This window comes from Hyalella azteca, unplaced genomic scaffold (genome assembly GCF_000764305.2).
Source record: "Hyalella azteca isolate HAZT.00-mixed unplaced genomic scaffold, Hazt_2.0.2 contig8153, whole genome shotgun sequence".
Lineage (NCBI taxonomy): Eukaryota > Metazoa > Arthropoda > Malacostraca > Amphipoda > Hyalellidae > Hyalella > Hyalella azteca.
Genome location: NW_025938254.1, coordinates 19,164 through 45,334, shown reverse-complemented (window position 1 = coordinate 45,334; position 26,171 = coordinate 19,164). Strand labels below are relative to the sequence as shown.

The 26,171-nt window shown below is 35.8% G+C and overlaps 2 protein-coding genes across 2 annotated transcripts; both read right to left on the bottom strand.

Moving 5' to 3' along the window:
* Window positions 1-1,436: 1,436 nt before the first annotated feature.
* LOC108676006 (acetylcholine receptor subunit beta-like 2) lies at window positions 1,437-17,696 on the bottom strand. The gene is made up of 12 exons (XM_018164052.2): window positions 17,521-17,696; window positions 16,731-16,882; window positions 16,163-16,207; window positions 15,736-15,845; window positions 14,563-14,743; window positions 14,043-14,199; window positions 12,494-12,621; window positions 12,032-12,207; window positions 11,323-11,437; window positions 11,042-11,165; window positions 10,420-10,535; window positions 1,437-5,004 (listed from the first exon to the last, which is right to left on the bottom strand). The coding sequence occupies exons 1-12, from the start codon at window positions 17,579-17,581 to the stop codon at window positions 4,825-4,827; spliced, it is 1,545 nt and encodes a 514-aa protein (XP_018019541.1). The 5' UTR covers window positions 17,582-17,696; the 3' UTR covers window positions 1,437-4,824.
* Window positions 17,697-19,215: 1,519 nt separating this feature from the next.
* On the bottom strand, window positions 19,216-25,685 carry LOC108676005 (ficolin-1). The gene is made up of 4 exons (XM_047881510.1): window positions 25,606-25,685; window positions 20,618-20,749; window positions 20,018-20,151; window positions 19,216-19,588 (listed from the first exon to the last, which is right to left on the bottom strand). Exons 1-4 carry the CDS (start codon window positions 25,683-25,685, stop codon window positions 19,383-19,385), a joined length of 552 nt encoding a protein of 183 aa, XP_047737466.1. The 3' UTR covers window positions 19,216-19,382.
* Between the last annotated feature and the right edge of the window lie 486 nt (window positions 25,686-26,171).

The window sequence follows — 26,171 nt, the reverse complement described above, 5'->3', positions numbered from 1 at the left end:
TATGAAGATCATAGCGGAGCAATGTGACCTCTAATTTTTTAAAAGACATCATCGCTGGAAAAATGAAAATGCATTAAGGTTCTGTTATACTTTATTTGGATTTGAACCATAAGCTGAATTGCCAACAGTCGAAAAGGTCCGCAGAACGAGAGAAACTAGAAAGTCCGAAACTTCGGTACTTAACCTCACACTGGAACAACAATCGCAATGAGCAATGATTTTAGCTTCTAATTGACTGAAACTTTGATTTAAAAAGTTCAGAATCTGTATTAAATATTTTCGACATAATTTACTGGAAAATGGAAGCGTAATTCCATACTATTCTTAAGCCGGCGTTAGCACCCATGTAAAAAGCGTTTATAGCGTTTAGATGAGCGAAGGTTTTCGTGCGCTTTCGGCTTCGAACGCTCACTAGGATTAAAGTGCGCCAGATTGCTAACTTAGGTTAGGTTTTCTCGCAACCATCGGTGCTTCACATCCACGTATAGGCTCACGTCTTGCATTGCTCCAAGTCGTTGTCACAGAGGGATTGTAAACTTCAAAGTAAAGATTAAGTGAGTACGTCTTAACTTACGATGATTTTTTTTAGAAAAGGGGATCAATCCCCTTTTCAAGCTCAACTCCCCCTTTTCGAGCTCAACCACTCAATCCCTCGGTAGTGGTTGACTTGTTTTGTCGCTTGTAAGTCAATTTTCATAATTCGATCTTACATTTAAACAAAATTTTTCAAAAAATGTTAAGAGTTCTGCGAAGTTAAGAATCGGCGACAGGCCTACGGCCTAATAAACGCTGAAACCGCTATTATTATTATTAATACCAATCGTTGACGAAAAAACACTTATTCTCGAAAGAATTTCTAATTGGTGAAGTATTTTCTAGCAAGCAGTCAAGATGCTTCGGAATTTCAATTTCTCATATGAACGAGTAGTAATCTTTTAAGCTGTACTGTGAAAACCGACTGCATACAGTAACGTGTCCGGGCGATAAGCGTATCGTGCATTTAGAGAAAACTTCGCATCTACATAAAGGTAAATAACAATATATAAAGAAATGCGACATTAACACTAATAAGAGAATATAGGAGTCATTTACGATTCTAAGACCAAAACTGAAGGATATTTTTACTGTATGAAACAATGCCAATTGCAATTTGTAATCTATGCAGCATTTCGTGGCAAATATTGAGCATAGAAATTGAATTTGTTCTTCAACCCTCTATCACCTGACATGAGTAACCGGAGCAATATTGTCACTAGCCTACTTGCCAAAAAGAATACGTTCTAGTGAGCGCAAAATGACTTGCACTGATGGTTGCCGACACGTACGACAACTCTAAAATGTTCTCTGTTACGTACAAACGTCCTCAGGTTGTTACACTCAATAGTTTAAATATAGTTTAAGTTGAAAGTTATGTTCCCAGAGAGTGACATACGGCGGTAGAGGGTTAAAATGTTCTCTGTTGCGCCCAAACGTCTTTAGGTTGTTGCACTCAATAGTTTATGTGTAGTTTAAGTTGAAAGTTATGTTCCCAGAGAGTAACATACGGCGGTAGAGGGTTAAGCCCTTGAAGAAACGGTTAAAATCTTAAGTCTAGCAGATGAATCTGTTCAAATTCTAGTAAATAAAAGTTTATTTTTCTTAATGTTGAAATATTACCGTAACAACAATTACCCGATTGCTGTTTGTATTGCTTACACTCTGATTTTAACCAGCGATCCCTTCAACTCCGAAGGATTGGTGGCTTGCATGTAGATAGAAAAGCTACCACTAAATATGTTCATTTAAATCTCATAGGTGACTAACTCTTATTTACAGCTATTACTTTAAACTTCTAAAATTGCGAAACGTTGAAAATAATTTCGAATTTGCAGGAATCGAAAATTCTATTGTCACAGAAAAATCGACCAAATGAAGATTAAAATGATCATTGAATTTATTTCTATAAATGGTCACTTTAACGGTTAGCCAAACTACTCCACAGAATTAACTAAGTCTATAAAGATTTAATTAACAGCAATATATTTAATCTGATGCGAAAGAATCCCTGCACAAGTTGCGAGAAATCGAGAGAAAGATTTAGAGTTGAGCCACGATTTCTGCCAACAAACTAACATTAACATCACTTAATTAGACCACGCACTGAAACGTACAATAATAAAGGTTCATTTAAAAGTGAACAGTTATTAATACTAAGTAATATACACGCGTACAAACGGCAGCGTAACACCGTCAAATAATGCAAATAACAGGCAATACAAACTATTTAACGCAAGCATTTAGCACACGAGTAACTATTTCTCTGCAGTCCAGCGACGATAATTTCAGTATTTCAAAGTGAGTATTGTTTTATTTTTCCTTTCCAAATAAAATTTCTATTTAGTGTTTATTTCACACATTAGCGGTTGCTATCTACAGCGAAGTGCTTGCGGATAGATAAAAATGTACTCAAATGGATGGGTGAGGGAATAACAGTTAAGCTAATAAACTTGAACGTGTTCTCGGGCCAGTTTCATTCGTTGCGTTCATAAGCGATATGACAGCAGCGGCATCTATAGCCTGTGCTCCATAGCCTGTGCTCTGTACACACTTTATTATACAGTGAAGGCGTCGTAATGGATTCAATGGAACATACAAATGTACAGTAATGGATTCAAGAAATGTACATATGAACTTGAAAAGATAGCGGCGAGAGGATCTGACAGTTTCGTTCACAGGGCTATTACTGAGCAGCTGCGTTTTACGGTGAGAAGTGTACAACTGTACTATGCCCAAGTTTGTTTATAATTTGGAACTGGAAGCTTACGATACGAAAAGAAATTGCAGCAAATTTAGATTTATGCTTGAAAATTGACAGAGGAAAAATATTTGAGAAATCCTGTTGGTAAGGACTCGAAGAAACATTATATTCAAACTTAAGTTAATAAAACCAGTAAAAAAATTACTTACTACTTAGATGCAATTCGTGAGTGTTCAGACGCGTGCAACAAGGATTATTTTGGTTTTAAAGAGGAAGCCTTGGGAATAAAGTTTTGAGAGTATAAAGCGTCCATAACTAAGTTTTCGGAGTGACCTTTTGGGAGTATACAAGTATATTTATGGTTTATACAAGATTTCATTAGGACTACTAGAATGTGGCACGCACACAAACTCTAGAGGCCACATTTATATTATATTAATCTTCATAACATATCTAAATAGCAGTTTTTAACCTAGGAACAGGCTTCGAACCTTGCCAGAATCAGCAACAGGCCAGATTGCTTATCCTCAACTCAGATACTGCTATATAATATTTGTATGGTTTGGCAGAAGTTGTTCTTAAATGCAAGTTTCATTGGAAACAAGTCAGATACGATATTGATTCTTCAACTAAATACACTATACAATACTATTCCTGCCGGTAGATTTTCCGGATTCTATCGTGATTCAAAATACAGTCATAAGTAAAACGGACCTTATTTGGCGGTCAGTTGTTAAGGTATTTCAAACAAAAACGTAAACCAATTTCTTACCATTAAAATAAATCTCTAAATACTTCATCCAGTGAGCATGAAACTCTTGTTCTGGAAGATAGGAGTACGAGTGTCTGTTTTTATATGCTCGTCGAGATGTGTCAGTGCTATTAGAAATATGATTTCAAATTCACTTTTCTTAGTAATACGAGTTCTACATTTATACGTTCCTCGAGTTGTGCCAATAGCTTTAGAAATATGATTTAAAATTCGCTTTTCATAGGAATATGAGTATCTATATTTATACGTTCCTCGAGATGTGCAATAGCATTAGAAATATGATTTAAAATTCGCTTTTCTTAGTAATACGAGTTCTACATTTATACGTTCCTCGAGATGTTCCTATAGCATTAGAAATATGATTTAAAATTCGCTTTTAATAGGAATACGAGTATCTATATTTATACGTTCCTCGAGATGTGCCTATATTTGGATTAAAAATATGTTTTATATTCGCTTATAAAGCGAAGGGTGAAGGAAGACTTGCGTGCGTTAGAAGAAGTAAAGGAAGTATCACTTAAATCAAACGATTATTTACAGCAAATATCAAGAAACTTTACGTGCAAATAGGGCGAAAATGAACTCATATGCTTATACTTGAATTTCTTCATAAAGATAAGCTAGTATATTTTAATAATATTCATATAATCTAGGATGCTAACATTGACACATGCTAAATGCAATTTAAGGAACGGTCACGAAAAATGTTGCACGTTAAAGAACTACATGGCATTTTTAAAGAACAGTATATTATTAAAATTAATAGAAAAGCAGTGAACTCATTTTTTAGGCCGCACTGAGTGTTGTTTGTAACGAGATATAAAAATGAATTGATGAATGGCATCAATTTGAAAAATTAGAAGGATGAGTACTAGATACGCTAGAAAAATATGGCAGATATGCAACAAAAGAAATATTAGGCAATGATAGGAGGTACGATGCTTTGGAAAACCTTATTGACTAACAAAGCAGCTTCGAGAGTTGACCGCTAAACTTGATGTTTTTTGCCTGAAAAAAGATGCAATGAAATAATATATTCACAGAAAAGATACTCGTACAAAAGAACAAATAAATATCATTAAGAAATGTGATTTATGAGACCGATTTCAGGCAAGCTCTAATCGATGGGAGTTAGTGCCTGAAAAAAAATATACAGTGATTCATAAGATACAAGAGAACAAATAAATATTATTAAGGAGCGTGATTGACGAGACCGATTTCAGACAAGCTCTAATCGATTGAAGTTAGTGCTTGAAAAAAGATACAGTGATATAATATATTCCTTCAAAAGATACGAAAGAAGGAATTAATATTATTAAGGAGCGTGATTGATGAGACCGATTTCCGACAAGCTCTGGTCGATAGGGGCGCGCGTGTCGTAGAGCGAGGGAGCCTGTAGGATGATGCCACACGTGCCCGCCACACACGCTACGAAGAACACCCACAGGAACAAGCGGTCCAGCACCATCGCCACGTACTTCCAGTCCTGCACCACCTACCGTGTTACACGCAACAGTTAGTGGAAACTTGATTAATACGTTTATAGTGATATAACTTATTTAATAAAGGATTTAATAAACGTACATGTGAACTTGTAAATGACCTGTGTCTACTTCTAGTCCTGCACCACCTACCGTATTGCACGCAAGAGTTAGTGGACACGTAGGTAACACGTTTACGGTGATATAACTTATTTAATAAATGAACATGTGAACTTGAAAATGACCTGTGCTGTCTACTTCCAGTCCTGCACCACCTACCGTGTTACACGCAAGAGTTAGTGGAAACTTAATTAACACGTTTATAGTGATATAATTTATTTAATAAAGGATTTAATAAATGTAAATGTGAACTTGTGAATGACCAGTCCTGCACCACCTACCATGTTACACATAAGAGGTTAGTTGTAGCACAGTGAATATGTTTATTGTTTACCGTATTGTAACATAATAAATAGTGAATTAAATTAATGTACTTGTAAACCTGAAGCTGACAGGTATTGTCTACTTCCAATCTTGCGTCACCTACATAGAAACGTGTGTTATACTTAAGAGGTTAGTGGTAACGCAATAAAATATTTTTGGTATTAACCTAATAAATATTGACGTCATATAATGACCATGGCATGACGAACAACCTTCCTGATGACATCGTTGAAGCTCCGAGTATGGATGCGTTCAAGAACTGTCTAGAGTATATGGTCACTAGACAAAGCTATGCAGTTAACAAAGTTAACAACCGAATGGTCTTGTTCCTAATGCTCAATTTTAAAAATTTTGAGTTGTAATGCTTGTACTGAACCTCAACTTGAAAGTGAAACATACAGTGCAATGAGTATAAAATAAAATGAATAAGCAACGTTGTCTATTTTTGTTTATGACAAATTAAAATTAGTATTCAAGTCAATGAATTATCATGTATCTACTTTTATATTCAGTACCGATAGAAATCGATACGATTCACTTATTTTAACCCTGTATGCTTATAATATACCAATACATATAATGTTTCATTATATTATGAGTAATGTGTAATATGAGTTAAAAACATTAAAAAACGAGATGAATCGGACACAGTAAATAAAATTCACACATAATTGAGTACAAAATACCACAACAAGAGGTTAAATAGAATCAAGGAAACGAGGTACAGTTAAATTAATGGACTATATATGAAGTGGGGATTTGCATGTAATTCTGAATGAGTACAATTCTACAATTTTTATCGAAAGAACTTAGAAATGAATAGTCTCATTTGCTGACTTAAGTCCAAACATGAAGAAATTTATTGCGAAATTATTTCAAGTTTTTACCCTTGATACTTCCGGGATCTTAGAATTTACTTGACATTGTTGGATTAAGTATTAATTAAGTAATAATTACTTATAATAATTACTTATTATTAATAATTAAGCAATAAAGAAGCCTCATCTTAGACTTCAAATACAGTATCTTAGTCCAAATTAAAGCATTTTGATATGATCATGTTAGCCGACATTGTCCGAAAAAAAATTAAATTTTAATTTCCACTTCTTAGAAAGTTAATTGAACACATTTATTAAGTTCCTACTTCTCGACTCGTATGATTGAAATTAAATTTACTTTATTTCCTAAGAAAGGATCTGTGAAGGAGGAAATTAATGACAATAGTTTGAATAAAGCAGCTTGCTATAGAGTCATTCCCGATATTATTTATTAAACTGAACAAAACCCTGGAATTGTTCAGTATAACGATTCATTTGATATGTAATTTACGCATTTGTACTAAATTTGACGCTTAGAATGATGGTCTTTAGGTGAAGGTGCTGTTTAATTTGAAAAACTCAATTTCATATTTTTTGATTAGTTTACCGATACAAGAGTTTATTTATAAGTGATGCTGGTTACTTTATCATGAATTTTTTCAATAATGTACATGACCACATTGAAGTTGCCAATGTATTTTTGCTGTCGGTATCGTCAGAGTTGCTGCTCGGAAAAGATAAGACGAACTAATTTTTGTAATGGAAGCATGGACACTAACAAAAATTTGCTTTATGTAATTAAAATATTTTCGTTTCATCGTAAAACATTTTTACTAGCGGAAGTTCACAATATTAGGCGCTTGAAATTTTATTCATAAACTTTTTAAGTTTATTATAAACAATTATGGCTGGAAGTGAGCTGTTACTCGATAAAGGTGAAAAGAACCTTACGTTCATCAACTAGAAAATAAACTGGTCGACCGATGAAATTTGTTATAGTTCAAATAACTGAATAGCGAGGAAAGTCATAGAAAAAGGTAAAATTAATTTGCATCGTAGTAAGAAAAGTGTTTATAGTATCATTGCAATGTTAAATTAAATCCCAACTTTGCGGCTGTCATTTTCATTAAACTGATTAAAATCACATGCTTAAAAATGCAGAAAAAATGATATGCGCAAAAATATTCAAACCTGGCACCGGAATGCATATCTCGATCCATAAAATGCTATTCAGTTAGAGCAGCAAGTTCCTTAGAATCGAAAATAAAAAAGAAGGAGCAGGAAATGAGTAGGTTTTTAAACAAATTTTAACGTTTGATAACACCGAAGTTTGAATTAGAAACATTGTCAAGGCGAAAAATTAGGAGATGATTCTTTTCAAAGTGCACCCGTANTTAAAATGTAAACGAGGAATTTTTCAGACTAGTGTGGATTAAGTTTTTAAAATGTAAACGAGGAATTTGGCAGACTCGTGTGGTTAGATATTCCTTAAATGATGTCCGTTATAAGTCTCTGATTATAAATATTTTTACTGGATTAATTTTTTCAAAAAGGCTCTATACTTTGATGGAGTTGCTTATAGATGCTGAGTAGATACGAAGCGGCGATGCTGAGTAAATAAGTTCTTAGCCACTGTAAATGGCTATTGTAGTATTCAAGTGAAAATAAAAAATTAAAAAGTCATTTTATAGTTTAAAAATTTCGAACGTTAATTATGCGTTTAAAGAGATATTTTGAAGTAAAACTATTCACTTAGAAGCCAAGACAAAGCATGCCAATCGTTCGTAACACGGTAAACGTTTGAAAAATATTTTATTGAACGAAGTCCTGAAATAAAATAACCTAAATAACCTGAAATAAGCGCATCTGAAATCGTACAGTTCGAGGCGATTAAGGTTAACCGGACCAAACTTCGCGGAAAAGTCCATGCGAATAATATAGCTGTAATTTGTTCATATATAGAAATCTTCATCTATCACTGCCTTGAATTTATAATTTTTATTGGCTTCGGCGAAATTTGGTCAGAGCGAGCCAGTCAAAATACCTCACAAAATTTGATAAACATGGTGCACAAGGACCCACCAAAACATGACACGATAAGTCAAAAATTAAGTATTCCAAATATGTTCCTGTTTTTAGGAGGTGCATGCACCCATTGGAACAGGTTAGAGTACTGCAAGCTCTCGAGCAACATTTTACAACACCGAGAAAAGTTATATTTTGTGAATAGCGTGATAGGTAACAGTACAGCTCGGTTCCACAAGAGGTTTCTTAAAGACGGACAATTCTCATGTTATTTATTATAGGTTGTGCGTATCTATAGAGGATAAATGCAATACTCACGACCGGTATGAAAATTAAAGATTGCACATTACGAACTGCTGACACTTCCAGATGAAAGGCGTTGCTTTGCGTTAAGAGCTTCCGAGATGCTGTCTTTGTATTGATAAATTGTTTTTGAAAGACTCGAGTTCATTGTTTAACGAGTGTGGTTCTAAAGGTTGTGAGAGGATTTATTGAACTAAACACTATCGAGTGGAATAGTGGCTCAAGTGTAGGCATATAGTTACTGGCTCAAGAAGAACAAATGGATTAGAAGACATTGAATTTGATTATCATAGTAATTACGTGAGTCCCAACTTTTGATTGTCAATTACTTCGTTCAACATTCTTTGAGCATTAAATAGCTATGAACGACCTAGTTTTGAGCAATGCCAGGGGCTGAAGAAACATGTATGTGTTGTAAGAGAAAATAGAATTTGTGTGGAAAGATTGCAGTGCGTCGACGACTAGCTACTAGGCCTAGCTGATATCGTTTAACTTTTAATCATTGTAAATTTAAAGATGAATGAATGCAATCTTTTATTATATTTTTCCTTAGATATTTTAATGTCCTGAATAGAATAAAACATTGAAGCCAACGAAGAATTCAAGCCTATTCATTTCATGACTAATCGGATTGAGCTGATGACTATTGAATCAGCAATCATTATTGAAAACCCCAATATCAATTTCCGAAAAGAAAGCAGACTAATGTGAATGGTTTCAAAATAAATAGATGAGGAAAGAAAGGTTCTGTAAGGTTTGATAGGTAAATGACGAAGGTATATGAGAAGGATATTATGTATGGATGTGGTGCTGCTGGAGAATGATTTGTGATAACTGTTCATCGATAGGAACTCGAGTGTCGTAGAGAGAAGGGCTCATGAGAAATATAATGAGGCCGAACATATTGAGAAGGAGGAACACATAGAGGAATAGTCGGTCTATGACCATCGCAACGAATTTCCACTCTTCACACTCCTGAAATAATAAAAAAATATTATGTGATATAATAGCTTCTTATAGACCCCTCAGAGATCTATTTTTTTAAAGAGATCACTACAAATTTTCAAAAGCTAAACAGAATGTCTCTCTTACCAGTGTTTACATGCAATTTCCTCCAAACGCTTAATTTTTCCATGGACAGCAAAATTGTTTTTTACATTTTAGTTTTCCAATAGTTTCTCGAAGATAAACCTTCGATGGTAATAGAGTGGTGTGCCCTGATACAAATTTTTAATCAATATGACCATGGCAGTAGGGAAAAAATCTTAAAAACTTTTTTAACAATGGTATATTATCGACGTAGGTAAGATAATTTGGCAACATGATTCCATACAGTGGCCTCATGTGGCATGATCATTTCTGGGACCACGTTCGGATGTCAATAAGTATTGTTGAGTGAAGACAATGAAAGCAAAATGTCCCAACTCTCGCATTAGTACTATATTTATGTCGAATATTTGGCCGGTCATAATTTTATAATGATATTTTTACTAAAATTGTGCTTGCGTCATTTTATTGTGAATAGAGACACTTTTCTTATAAACTTTTCTTATAACTGTAAACTGAAATGTCTGTTTACCATTCGAGAAACATTGAAAACCCGATGTAATAAATAATTTTGCTACACATGTAGTAGTTTTGTGAGTAAATGTTATGCGGATTATAGAAGTAACCGCGAAATCATAATCACCAAAAAGTAAGCTAAAAATCAAATAGAAGAATGAAGGAGTCAAATTTTATATTAAGGCATCAAATAAACAATGCAGAAGGATTGATTTATAACTCAACTGATACTAATGCATTAATTATGAATAGATTTAGTAATGAATTAATTCTTACTTCGTCATCGCGGTCGGCATCTTTGATGTGCTGTGCAATGAACTGCACTCCCTCGATGGCTTTTTGGACTTCTGGGGAGTAGTTCTTTTGGCCGTGGAAGTGACATCCACCCATCTCTGTTGAATAATGAAGAAAATTACATTACTGGGAAAATTGTTGTCATTATTTAAAAATTAGTTAGAAAACACTTAAGTTTGAATTCAATCGGAAATGCTCCTCTCAGTAATCGGGCCAGGAAAAACATAATTCACTCAATGGAATAGTAGATCGTAGTTACAATTTAAAAAAGTAGCGGTTTCGGCACTTATTAGGCCGTAGGCCTGTCGCCGATTCTTAACATCACAGAGCATTCACAGCATTTTGCGGTCTCGAACACGCAGCTCACTGCTACAATAATATTCTGCTTTGCTTAACCGCCCGGCCTCCTTGCCGATTCTGACCAGAAACTGGCGCACAGACCTGGGATCGAACCCGCGCCTCTCTGCTCCAATCATGGTACTCTGAACTTTAACCACTGTTACTACTAGTAACTACTTTAACCACGCACCTAGAAAAACTACGATGAAATTTATAAATCTTCAATGAAATAGAAGTAATTTCATAAATTTCAGACTTGTCTTACCGCATTTACTATCAAGGAAGTCGTCTCCGAACTTCATGCCGATTTCGTGGTCGCCCGCGCTGAAGTCACCGATGCTGTCACGGAGGTCGTCACTATGGGTCGAGCAAGTTGCCAATTTTAAAACCTATTCAAGTTAATTCTCGTATATCTATAGACCAACAAAAGTTGTGAAATTCAGTTAGTCTCAAGGTTTGGGTAGGTTCAATTTGACTTTATTTATTTTTTAAGACTGAATCAGGCAATTAGAGCGTTAACTTTACATTAAGGGGTTATAATGTGGCGCTGAGGTTGCCCTCGTCAGCGTCGTTGTGCGGACGCTTCATGAGCAGCAGACTCGGCATGATGTGGATGAAGATGCGCTTCACCCACGGCGACATCTTGTGTGTGGAGGGAGACCTGTGGCAACATGGGTAGATAATTACAAGAGGCGATCAAATTATTCTAGGAGGCAGCCAACTAATTCCAAGAGCCAGTCAATAATTCCATGAGCCAATCGAATAATTATATGAGCCAATCAAATAATTCTATGAGCCAATCAAATAATTCCAAGAGCCAATCAAATAATTCCAAGAGCCAATCAAATAATTCCAAGAGCCAATTATCACGTTCTCTACTTTAATTGCTTACTTAGCGCTGACGGGAAATGCAAGTTAATAATACACGAAAACATCCCCATAGATAAATAAATACTTAAGTGCATTCAAACAACGCGAAAAAATCATTACCGTTAAATATAATACCAATACCGCATGTTAACAATTTTTCTGCGTGCGAAGGATGAGTTCCGGGGATTTCCCCTTTGAAAACTCAGGATCATTTCAAGTTCCCTGATTAAACTAGTAATCATCCATTCCATAAAAATCTTAGAGAGTGCGCTTGATAAAAAATTCATTCGAAATAAATTGAACACAAAAACCTACAAATTATATTTGTGTTTCGATGAATCATTATTTTGAAAGCTCCGTGATAACATATGCAGTGGGCATTAACCTGAAGTGGATGTTGAGAACCCCGACGGTGACGCAGATTGAGAGCGTGACGAGGATCATGGTGAAGAGGAGGTACTTGCCGAGTAGCGGCACCGCCAGAGACGTGGGAGGGATGATCTCGGCGAGTAGCAGGAAGAACACAGTCAGTGAGAGCAGGATAGAGATGCAGAGAGCCACCTGGACACAAGGCACAGTCAGTGAGAGCAGGATAGAGATGCAGAGAGCCACCTGGACACAAAACACAGTCAGTGAGAGCAGGATAGAGATGCAGAGAGCCACACGAACACGAAAAAGAGTCAGCGAAAGCAGAATAAAAGTGAGAGCATGAAATATGTAATATTTGGTCATCTCTGCGTTGCTATCTAATCTTGTAAATATTCGTAACAGTTTTGGGAATAAGAATGCTGGAGATTGAATCACAATTATCGGGATGAAATACTAAATAAACTCATTTGTAAAGGACCTTCTCGCCGGAGTCTGATGGCAAGTAGAACACCAGCACCGTCAGGAAGGAGATGCCCACGCATGGGATGATCAGGTTAACCGTGTAGAAAAGCGTTTTTCGTCTCATTGTCAGGTAAAACGTTATGTCTGCACGAAAAGAATTGCGTTATATTAGCGAAGAATATCGCACAACGATAAAGGAGTTCGTAATATTCATCTTTTACAAGTTATTGTCTCTGGTTGACCTAGTTAAAGTTACGTTGCTTGGAGTGCAAGCTAGGTTTTGATGCTTCTAAATATAAGGAGTCATGAGATTGAATAATTTTAACCTCAGTTAACCCGACTTTTAAATTCAGTATATTAAAGGAATCTACTCTCTCCACAATGCCAGTTTGACTATAAAAAGACGTTTCCAAAACATTATATAAATTTTGTATTTATTGACAGGAACTTTGCTAGTGTGAGGCTGCTAGTTGCTGGAATTTGACAAGCAAGCCTCACAAAGGAATAGCTCTTCGATTCCAGTATTTGTGTATGTTTAACGCAAGCATAACAGGATAAAACTATATTACGGCTGTATTTTCTGAATGTTTGACGCAAGCCTTACCAGGATAAGGATCTTTTGCGGTTGCATTTGTAAATTTTTAACACAAGCCTCGCCAAGGTAAGGCTCCTTTACCGCTGTATTTGCAGATGTTTGGTGCTAGGTTCACCAGGATAAGGATCTTTACGGCTGTATTAGTAAATTTTTAACACAAGCCTCACCCGGATAAGGATCTTTACGGCTGTATTTATGAATACCTAACGGTAGGTTCACCCGGATAAGGCTCTTTCCGGCTGTATTTATGAATACCTATTGGTAGGTTCACCAGGATAAGGCTCTTTACGGCTGTATTTATGAATACTTAATGGTAGGCTCACCAGGATAAGGCTCTTTACTGCTGTATTTATGAATACCTAACGGTAGGCTCACCAGGATAAGGCTCTTTACGGCTGTATTTATGAATGCCTAACTGTAGGCTCACCCGGATAAGCATCTTTACGGCTGTATTTATGAATACCTAACGGTAGGCTCACCCGGATAAGGCTCTTTACGGCTGTATTTATGAATACCTAACGGTAGGCTCACCCGGATAAGGCTCTTTACGGCTGTATTTATGAATACCTAACGCTAGGCTCACCCGGATAAGGATCTTTACGGTTATATTAGTGAATGTCTAACGGTAGGCTCACCCGGATAAGGCTCTTTACGGCTGTATTTATGAATGTTTAACGATAGGCTCACCAGGATAAGGTTCTTTACGGCTGTATTTATGAATGTTTAACGATAGGCTCACCAGGATAAGGCTCTTTACGGCTGTATTTATGAATGTTTAACGATAGGCTCACCAGGATAAGGCTCTTTACGGCTGTATTTATGAATGTTTAACGATAGGCTCACCAGGATAAGGCTCTTTACGGATGTATTTATGAATGTTCAACGATAGGCTCACCAGGATAAGGCTCTTTACGGCTGTATTTATGAATGTCTAACGGGAGTATTTATGAATACTTAACGGCAGGCTCACCCGGATAAGGTTCCTCGACGCCCGGGAAGTACTCTTGGTTTCGCTCGGCTGGCACCTCTAAGATGTCCCACTCAACTGACATGTAGAACTCTTTTAGGTCAATGCCGACGCGCACAGTGTTGCTGCCGCTCTTTTGGTCCATGTGTTTCAAATCCACCTGATGGTAAAATTAATCATTATTATGTTTACGTTTATATTAAATTTATTAGTTTCAAAACTTTCAAAAGTTACTAAATAATATTTAAATGATACTGATGTATATATCTGGATAATGATGATATTTCATCGAGAGATTGAAACTTGTATTCATTGAAAAATTGATTCGGTACACCTACTCCTATGTTTTCAAATGCTTATTCTAGTTAACACTTTGATTAGCCCAATATTTCACAATTCAATTACTGTCCAGTAGGTTGCTGAATCTAACACGTTCGATATTGGTTTTCATGATAGTAATAAAAATTCAAATGTAGAAATCATTAAATGCCTAAAAATAATAACAAATTGAACGCTTGCTCACCATGTACCCATCGTAAGTCCAGGAGCCGAACTTCATGATGCAGGATTGTTCGTCGAAAGGAAAATACTCGACGTCGATCTTACATGAGGACTTGTATATGGCGGGAGGCTTCCAGTTCACTTCGCCCGTATACTTGAGGGTGGCTTTAGTCATCAGGGTGACTTCGTAGTTACCGTCGGCGCTAGTGGAAATTGTGATCATTATTGTAATAATAATTGTGATGATTATCGTATCGTGATGGTCATTGTGATCATTATTGTAATAATAATTGTGATTATTATCGTGATAGTCATAGTGAAATAGTGATAATTATTGCCATATGGGTAAACTTCGTAGTTACCGTCGGCGCTGGAGGAAATTGTGATCATTATTGTAATAATAATTGTGATGATAACTGTGAAAATTATCGTGATAGTCATTGCAAAATAGTGATAATTACTTCGTAGTTACCGTCGGCGCTTGTGGAAATTGTGATGAAAATTAATTGTAACAACAATTGTAATAATATTTATGGTAAAGATTTTGATAATAATTTTGATATTCATCGTGAAAATTTTTGCGGAATTGTGATAATAAATGTAATCTGAGTAGCTACACAGTTACCGTCGGCACTTATAGAAATTGTGATGAAAATTTAAAAATAATTGTGACGATAATAATATTTGTGATTGTAATAATAATCGTGGTAATTATTTTGATGTACTGTACTGTACTGTACCGACTGTAACTTCATAGTTACAGTCGGCGCTAGTCGAAGCCAAATTTAATTAAGTATAATGTAGGGAAATTGAATTTGAATTAAAAATCAACACGAGTAGAACCATGTAAATTCCAGTAAGCCGATAAAAAAGAATGAACATATATATGTACATAAAATCACATTATTTGCATGTATAAATTTAATGAAACTCAACAAAACAAAATTTTTTCTGTGTGTAAATTTAAGTTCTTAATTTTTGAAGCTTCTAAAAATCTAAAATTAATCAGAATGAAATGTAACGCGATATGAGATGTCACGGCTGCAAATTTAACGCAATGCTCATAACGAACGCACTTGTTGTACACCAAGAATTTAAAAGCAAAGAAGTCAATTGAAGAAATGGTGAATTTTATGTGCGTTTTGTTTGTTTTTAATTTTAAATTGTGATTTAAGCAGACAAATGCTATAATTACTTGTTGTATAGCACTATGTCGGGCAGCCAGATGTGCTCAGACGGTACGTATAACATTTCCACTCCTCCGTATTCCTCGGGATCCCATCGTAGTTTATAGTCATGCCATTTCTGCACAAAAATTACACGTTTTCCTTTGCTCAAGCGCATGTATAAATATTGTCACGAATTACAAGTTTAAGTGGCGGTAAGGACTCGAAGACTTGGAGATAATGAACATTTTATTTTGATGTACGTAGAAAATTATCTCATTCTAATGCCTTAAGTTGAACAAAAATTGAATCCTAAGCATGAATAGATACTAGGGATGTAGCTTATTGAGTGCACCCTGGAGAATAAAATATGACCTATTATTATTCCGTATGCTACGAATTATAGGAAAAAATCTTATAGGAAGTCAGCAAATTTTAATTCAGTAGAACTCTCACCTGTACCACCCACACGTTAGATGTCATTATCTGGTTCTTGAGATTCTGAAAATGACAGTAAAGGACGTTAAAAAACAACACCAAGACTACTAATAATTTTTTAAATAACGGCGTATGAAAAGAAAACTAATTAAATTATTATAATAATTATTTAAATATCTGGCGTATTGAGATAAAATTTGATATTTCCTTTAGAAAATGTATGAATGCGGTAAAAACCGCTGCATATTTACTGATTCGAAAATTTTATATATATATTTCACAAAAAAAGTTTTATATTTTTACTCTTTGTAATGCCGTACTGTACACATTATACTGTTGAGATAATAGATAATGACGTCACACAATCGTGAATCACAAGTTAAGAATGCACGACTTCAACGTCGACTTTCTGATATTCATTCTTCTTGATTTTCGGCCTTGCCCGAGTTAGTCTGAAACTTACCACTCCTATGAGCTGAGAGACCTTAAGATTAAAACGGTTAGAATATCCGTTGAAACTCACCACGCCTATGAGCTGGGAGAGCTTTAGTCCGAGTCGAACGGTTAGAATATCCGTTGTACTCACCACGCCTATGAGCTGGGAGAGCTTTAGTCCAAGTCGAACGGTTAGAATATCCGTGTTATTCGCCACTGGCCGGATGAGGCGGTTGTAGTTACTAAGTAAGTCATCGTAGAGTCGCTTGGCGTCAGGATTTCCCTCCGATTTGTGGCACAAAACTGAAATTAAAAGAGGCACTGGGAGACTTTTTGCATCGCTTCAAACCCGAGCAATAAAATTCCCAAATGAAATAATAAAATAAATGATGAAATTAAAATAACCTGAAAACTGCAATTTTTAAATTAAATAATATTTTTAATGAGCTGTGTAAAGTTAGAGAGATACTTGACTGATTTTTTTTTTCTCAGTTCATTAATTTGTTGTCATGCATAACGCTTGTGTGGTCTGGCCGGCCCAGCGAAGTCTACGGATTTCGAATAAACATTTAGATTAAATTTAATAGAATATGGAGAGATTTCAAGATCTTATAAAGTGTAATATATATAGTTATTTACGTACTGTCATTTACCCGATGAAGTAAAATAATAAATAATCAGATGAGTAAAATTATTTTTTATAAGCAGCAGGTAAATTTAGATAAACATTTGAACAGCTCATTAATAAAATGAAATAATGTACAAGTTTTATTGCAAGCTTTCACAGACGCTAAAATGTTTCATTGTTAGTGTATATAAATTAAATAGCGACATTAAAGGTAACTAATAATAAATTTACGCACGAATACCAGGGAAATTTAAGTGTATTTAAATTTTTTTTATAAGTTAATATTTATTTCATAACTTATTAAAATACTTACATATGAGTCCAAGAAATACTGCCACACACACTCTCAGACTAAATTGCGAACACTTCATCATAATTTCGATTATTAATTTATTTTCTTTAATTCTGAATCCACAAGTTCAAGAATCTCGCGTCGTAGCAGCAGCCAGTAGATCTCGGGTCCATACGCTCATATATTTCTCTTATGTTATGTACTGGTCGAAAAAAACTTTATTTTTTGACGGATCTTTGTGAAACTTCGGACACATATGACACATATGTCGCTTATCATTGTTTGGATACGTTTTTTTTTCAGGGGAGCATCTGGGTCTAAAAAACTTTGTTTTTTATTTTTTGACGGATCTTTGTGAAACTTCAGAGAAATATGTAAAAAAACTAAAGAAGGAAATTCTGCTATTGTGAATGTTATAAAAAAGGAAAGAAGACGTGAAATACATAGAAAACGGCAAAAAGAGGGTTTCTTTATAAATCTTTATAATTTCCATCTTCCATTAACTTGCTACAACATCGAAAGATACATCTTTCGATTTGTAAAGAGAATATCTATTGACTCTAGATACCTTTTTGTCGAATTTTTATTTTATGTTTTTATACGACTGTTTCCATTTGTCTTACATTTATCCCCCCTCCCTCCTAGTTTTTTCAATATATGATCCAAACCATGTAGAGATCAGAAAGAAAACATCTAGAATCGCTAGAAATGATTTTTACAAATCGAATGCTATATATGTCTTTCAATGCCGTTGCTTGAAAGTCATAAATTATGAGGAGGAGGAAATAAATGTTTAGGATGGAGTATTTGGAAAATTTTAATTGTTCATGGGAACCAATTCAGTACAATTGATAGAAAGAAGAATAAAATGCTAATGGCAGGGTGGCCCAGTGGTTAAAGTTCAGAGTACCAAGATTGGCTCAGAGAGGCGCGGGTTCGATCCCAGCTCTGTGCGCCAGTTTCTGGTCAGAATCGGCAAGGAGGCCGGGCGGTTAAGCACAGCAGAATTGTAGCAGTGCGTTGCGAGTTCGAAACCTCAAAATACTGTGAATGTTCTGCGATGTTAAGAATCGGCGACAGGCCTACGGCCTAATAAACGCTGAAACCGCTATTATTATTATTATTATTAACAAATTTCTTGATACTGTAGCCCCAACTTTCCCATCGACAATCACTCATATTGAGGATACCATCACTCGCCTTTACAATTTTTGTCTATTTTACCCGACCAATAAGCTATATGTGTGATTTTTCTAAAATATTTATAGATACAAAATGGCCATTTTATAGAAGTTCAAAAAGGCCTTACGGAAAAAAAATATTGCATGAAAATCCATATTATTTACTTTGTAGAATGCTTCTCTTTTGCAGCTCCAAAATGAGTCCACCAACACACCGCAATTAACGCAAATAATGTTCTATAAATTCCAATTTTCAAAGTAGTCGATGTACAATTTGTTGAAAAATGTTCATTTCATATAAATTTGGAACTACCTCACGCAAAAACTGAAGTACAAACATACATACGGTTTGCTGCATTAGGCGCGCCATTTATGCAGCTACAAAAAAGGTCAAAATCAGCTTAATTCACGCAAATAATAATTTATGAATAAATTTTTTCCCAAATAAACCCTTGTAAATATTGGTAAAAATGTTCATTTATTTATAATTTTGTAACTGTTTTACGCAAAAACTAGAGCACGCACATACGTGCGGTTTGTTGCGTTAGACGTGCCTTCTCTGCAGCTACAAAATGAGCACCAAAGGGCCAAACTATTCGATTTTTTGACTCAGACGCTTCTTATCAATGACGTTTACCTTAAAGGATTTTTTATGAATAAATGATGAATTCTTGTACCGTTTTCTTTGCCTTTAGATTCTTTCTATGCAATGTTAGATGGCTTGATGAGCATTTTAAAGATTTTCAGGGAGTCTTTAACATTGCTGAAAGGATGCCAGGTGACGCCGCCGTATGCCTGAGGTACCACTCGGTTTCTTGGTAGTCTGTAGGCGCCTGTACCTAGTGCGTGGTAGCACTGCTTGTACCACCAGCCTCCCCCACCACCGAGCTGAGACGCACAGTTGTTTTCTGCAACAAGAAAACAATGCAACAAGCAGAGAAATAAGTGATGTTTTGTTCCAATAACGATCAGAGAAATCCGAGAAATCCTTGGCAGAGATCGGGCTGGGAGGTTCTTCTGCTACAACAAGTTTTGAAAACCAATTTTACAAAAATTATGAGACATGGTCAAATTTTTTCCTGGATGGGTCATCGTGAAGCAGTTTGACCCAAAAAATGAGTATCAGTGTTACTGCAGAAAATGTGTCACTATTTGATCAATATGACCATTTCATTTTTAGAAATTATGATAATAATGACATTTGTAAAAGGTTTACCATTAATCTCGGTGATCCTAATCACCCGGCAACCAGAGTTCATTATCTTAGTGATGGTTGATAACTTTTAAAGACCTGATAAATGCAAATTCCTAATAAATTGAACGCGAATAAGACTAACGTTTTTCGGTATCCTTGTCAGAGTCAATGGTGGAGAAGAAAGCGTTGTTGTGGTCAGAGAGAGCGTCTCCAGCTGTGCTGCTGGGCTCATAGCCTCCAATTGAGAGCTTGTAGCTCTCACTTGCACTTCCAACCCTGGTGATTCATTGAGTAGAAAATTAATAGCATACCATAGCGGTTTCAGGGTTCATTAGGCCGTAGGCCTAATTCTTCGATTCAGCGTTCGATTCTTAACATGGCAGAACATTCACAGCTTGTTGCGGTCTCGAACTCACAACTCACTGCTCCAAATTCTGCTGTGCTTAACCGCCCGGCCTCCTCGCTGATTCTGACCAGAAACTGGCGCATAGAGCTGGGATCGAACCCGCGCCTCTCTGCGCCAATCTTGGTACTCTGAACTTTAAACACTGGGCCACTGTGGTCTAAAAAGTCTAAATACTGGGTCTGGGCCACTGGTCTAAGAAGCCTAAATACTAAAAGTTGTTCTGAGACACGAAAAGTATTTATAATCTATAATTTGAGAGATTGCATAGATAATTTAAAATTTAATCATAGAATTAAATGAATAATTCTAATGATGACGACCCTGTCGAGGTGTTACCTGAAGGAAGCATAGCGAGCAAATGCCGCCTTTGAGCTGAAGTCCGTGAGTTCGACACGTAGCTGGTGGGGCCTCGAATTGGTGAGAGCGTGAAGCGTCTCCAGACCTAAAATAAAATCATTAGGGTTATCCCTGAGATGAAATTATGAATTACACTCACATGCATGCATTTGATTGAAGATTATTTATTGAGATGCGGCATTGAGAAGTTCCAACAAGCCGGTTGACAGAAATTTGGCCCATGTGTGATCTAAGTTGCATCAAATAAATAAATAGACAGCTAGGAAGCTGAATATACCAAACGTTGTCAGAACACGTCCAAGATGTGTATAAAACCTACGCATCCACTAGTATATTGATTTGACCATACAATTTTATTATAAATCCATTTCTTTCCGCTGGTTCCAAATGGAACCGCTCGGCATTAATGGGTTAATACTCATCACCTGCCATGTATTTCTACTGGGAGCCTTTTTTTCTAGCAACTAATTCTCAATAAAATATGGTTCCCCTAGGTTCCCCTGGAAATAACTGGTAGTAGGTATATAAGTGTTTATGTTGCCAAATAAATTTCATTTAATTGTATACCTATATGGGAATGATTAAGCAAAGGCTGATTTCAAGCAAGTACTTACCAATCATTTGAGATGATCTATTAACTATGTTTCTTTCATTCAACCTCCCATAATTTTTTGCTTATGGCCACTTCCTGAGAAAATCAATAACAATGACTTATTTATTTAGGCCTACTTATTTATTTAGAAGTCCAGCATAAATATTTGTGTATAAATAGTAATAAATAGATAATATTGATGAATTTCAGTTTTATGTATTAATATCTATCTTATTATCGACTTGCAATCTAAAAACTCACCTTCTCAACCGCATCAAGGATTTCATTAATTTTGACATCCAGTGAACGAACAGATGCAGGTTCCTGAAAACGACAGGTCGATGTAAGAAATGGAAGCCATGTCCGTCGGTCTGTATGTCTGTCCGTCCGTGACCTCTAGTTTTCGTCGACAAGAAAATGCGCTCTCTGTCACTCACTGCAGTGAGTACTGAGTTACATTTTTTCACACCTGAACCCGGCTATGCAACGAATCATCACAAATTATTTTCATTAGGGATTATCAATAATTTTTACATAAGCTGGTATTTTCATGTTACTTTCAAGGCCAGTAAGCGCAGAAAAATAAGAAATTTATTATATAAATTAGAAATGGGAAACTGGATATTATTTTTGATTTTAAATGGTTGGTGTTTTTAGATCGAACATTGATAAAAGTTTTTTAGATCGAACATTGATTTTAGCGGTAATGTTATTGTATGCTATCGTAAATAATCGTATCGTATTGTATGTTATCGTAAATTGTATGTTATTGTATCGTAAGTTATCGCGTATGTCATCGTAAATTGTATGTTATTGTATTGTATGTTATCGCGTATGTTATCGTAAATATTGTGTGTTATCGTAAATAATATAAAGTCAGAGGTTTTTTTCTAACCTGGCTACTAGTCACAAGGCCGGCCAGGGGATCAGAGCTGGGCCTGGTGCTGCGAATGCGTCCCGGGACTGTCACTGTGGCGGTCTGCAGTGAAGCTCTGCTCACCGATGCCGCGACTGTCAAGAGGTACACCAACACAGCCTTCATCCTGCTAAGTCTGCTGCTTAACTGTTTGATCAGCCCCGTGAACCATGGTTTTATGTGTCGGGTAACGATAAATAAAACTTTATGGGGCCTATTTTTGCTTACAATTTTGCAACAACTTAACAGAATGATATCGTGCGAGGACCATTGCTCAATTGTTTGCTAAGTCTCTTGAACCATAATTTTTTTTGCAACAACTTAATAGTACGATATCGTGCGAGGACCATTGCTTAATTGTTTGTTAAGTCTCTTGAACCATAATTTTATAATTGACGTATTCTGATAAATAAGGCTTTATAGGACTTATTTTTGCGTAACATCTCACAATAACTCAGCAGGGCGATCGAATATGCTACCCTTAACGTTGACTGATGCGAGTTCGTGAACATAATTAATTTATTTGAGGGTTACGTTTCATTCATTTGAAGGTTCATTTATTCATTCATAGATTTGAGGATTCAGGTTACGAGGTTAACTGAGGACGCAAAATGAATCGTTTCAGAATCTAGTCACTATCTTTACTTCGCGTTAAAACTTACGAACAATTTGGATAGTTTTAGATCGTACAGGGGTGTTTTTTTGTAGTAAAAATCCATATTCATTGCGTCTAAGTGAGTCGCAGGACAACAAGCGGCAAGGACGGTCAAGTTGTGCAGCAGGCTTGACCACAATGACTAGCAATAAAAATAATCACTTTTGATTGAGCGACCATTTTTGTTGCCTGCTTGTAGCTCCTCGGAGAATTCAGGCGCTAGCTACTTGGGTACAGCTAAGCAAACATTATATTCCTTGTTCTATTATATGCAGCCCAAAGGAATGATTTCGTTAGTCTATATTGTTTAAGTTAGCGATGAAGGTGTTATAACCCGAAAGTCAACACTATTTTTTACGAATACGAAATGTTAATTAGCTCAAGCTTTGGTTGAGATATTAAAGATTCGTCTTTTTATTTACATTCAGTCAAAACCAAACCCTGTTGCTAAAACAGTGCTCTGTTTTTAGAATTACAATATTTTATCTTTCGTAAAAATTGACACAAGGATTCGTTACTCTGAATGCGCGAAAAATTACGGTGAAATGAAGTATAGTTCAATTGAGTTTTTTTTTTGCTGTTCACCTTGGTTATACAATTTTATGTACATAATTTCAGTTATTATAGGGGATTAAGAATCTTTCTTACTAAGGAGACCACACTACTCCTTATCGCGTAGATGCCTGTTTGTGTTTCCGACATCCGAATGACCTTGGACATTTACTACGAATGTGGCAGCGAAGGGCGAATCGATCAAGTACAACTCGTGCGCGTCACTTGCTTGAAACTGAATTCCACCCATGGCAAGTTTATCATTAAGAGCCACACAATGACGGTTATGGATAATTTCGGAGAAATGTTTCTATATACGTGAGAACTTAAATTACTGGCTGCTGATGGAATTCGAAATGCTTCTCAGAGAATTTACAAAATTTCCAAATATTTCTGCAAATGAAAATTTAGAGAAGATTTACAGTTTTCTCTCATTCAATTTGATTGATTTGTTCATTGAATGATCTTACTGAAAGTATTTTGAAATATCGGAGTTAAAGTTTATTTCTCCGGAGAAGTGGATGCCAAGTAACTCTCCGTAACGTAGGCCGTGTTTGGGTCTGTCGTGATAATCGTAAATAGCTATCATGAGGCGTGGATTGTCTGTTGACGACAAGAGTTGCCAATGCCGGTGGCAAGAGGAAGAAGGCTCAGAGAAAAATTAAGTTGTGCTCAGACTGGGAGGGAGTGGGAGGTGTGATTTCATCATACCCGAAGTCTTGAAAATTTCAATTCATTTCAAGTTGAAATGAGTTATAAAAAAAGAGTTGCATAGTGCCGTAGTGCGGCATTCGTGACTCGTCAGCAGCAGTTCCCAACTTCCCAGCGCCCAACACGGCAACAGCCAACACTGCACAGTGCATGGAGTAACATGATTTATTTCTCCAATAACGTATCTTTAACTATTCTGGTCAATTTGTCTTAGAATTTAAAGCTCAAAAAATGAATCAATGGCTCAAAATATTTTTAATTGATGCAAAATTTGATGAACATGCAGCTCCAAAAATGTATTTGGGGCTCATATATTTTTCTCACTTGGCCATGCCCATCAGCCTTAGTGAGATCATTCTTATAAAGGGGTGATTTTATCTCAATTAGCCAGCAACTTGCAACATGTTATTATTGATATGTATGACTAATTGACTATGATAGCTAGGGTAAGTAAACGCGGTATATTCCGACATCGTAGGTAATTTCGTCACTTCTCTAGTTTTTCCTTTATATTAAGCTTTGTTTTAGTTCCAGGCGTTCATTGATGCCTGATGGTTGAAATGGTGACGTCATACATTTGCGTGTCGAAATACTGCAAACGCAAAGCACTAGGTCTTGGCCATCTAGTGGGAAAATATTGAGATCCAAAGAGAGACAATGCATGCCACCTGGTGAGATCATCGAAAAATGTGTCAAATTTGACAGTTGACCTTGCTCTACTAAATAGTGAATAACTCATTGGAGTATGTCCTTCAAGCCTTGGTTCCCATTCTAAATAATTAGGCAAAAGCCACCTATTTATCTGATTTCCATTTTCCATGACATTTGTTTTTTTATTTTTATATTATTTCCAACTATAATTTTTGAAAATTCTTTGTGAAACAATCATTTTTATGCAAAATATCAGAAAAAATCTGCCTCGCTGCCTGATATTTTAAATTGGAAAGCCACCTATCATCAAATAACTGGATTGTAATTTTCCTACTGGTTTTTGAAATTTTGTGGCTTCAACAAGACAAATTTTCAATTCATTTGGCAATCTTGCAGTTCAATTGTGCACTTTAGTTAAGAATTAGATAAGAGGTACTTCATCTAGCAGGAGTCTCAGATCCAAAAATGGTGGAAAGGCTCTAGTCACAGACACAACGGTTAATGTTTTTCATGCTAGACTGCTAGTCACATGAATAAGACGAAAACTGCCGGTTCTTGCAGTAGATTTTACTGGCTTTTATGCAGGATTACAATTTTCTTATTTGTTTCTGAAATCTTGTGGTACCAAGGTGACAAATTTTAATACATCTGGAATCTTGCAGTCCAATCATCAACCTTGGTTAACAATTAAATAGGAGGCAATTCATTAAGCCTAAATCTTGGGGTTCCAAAAATGGTTGAAAAGCTCTAGTTGCAGCTCTGATGGTGGGCTAGGTGTTTTACGTGCATAGTCTCAAAGCCCAAAGTTTTTTAGAATCCTCAAGTTCTATTTTGAGTTCTATAAGTAGACTAGCAAAGTATCATGGACACCAGCATTAGCCTACATAAGTCATAGATATTGGTTTAAATCTTGAGTAGATGAGGAAATTAAAAATGAACTGATTCTAAGAAACCTCTGGTTTGCCACCATGTAATTCCATGCTACCTCCTATGACACTCTCCTAATTTCTGTCATAAAAAAGTTAATTGTTGATTTATGCCTATAATACATAAAAACTCCCTGTAAAATAATGCTTTTACTTTGTAATTATTCAAAAATTCTGCCCAGAAATTCAGATTGTTGCCCTCAGGCAGCCTGGTCCCTAGCTCCATAGTGATAATTGACAAATGGGATTTTTGAAAATCCAGTTCATTTCTCTGATCTATTTTAAAATTGTATTCAGTATTTTTATATGATAATGCTGGTATTCATGATATTTCACTGGTCTACTAATAGAACTTGTAAAAGAAAAGTCCAAAAAAGTCTGCAGTCTGCTATGCCATTATTGATTTACTTATTTATTTAGAAGTCCAGCATAAATATTTGTGTATAAATAGTAATAAATAGATAATATTGATGAATTTCAGTTTTATGTATTAATATCTATTTTCTTGAATTAGAGTTGTATGGATACTT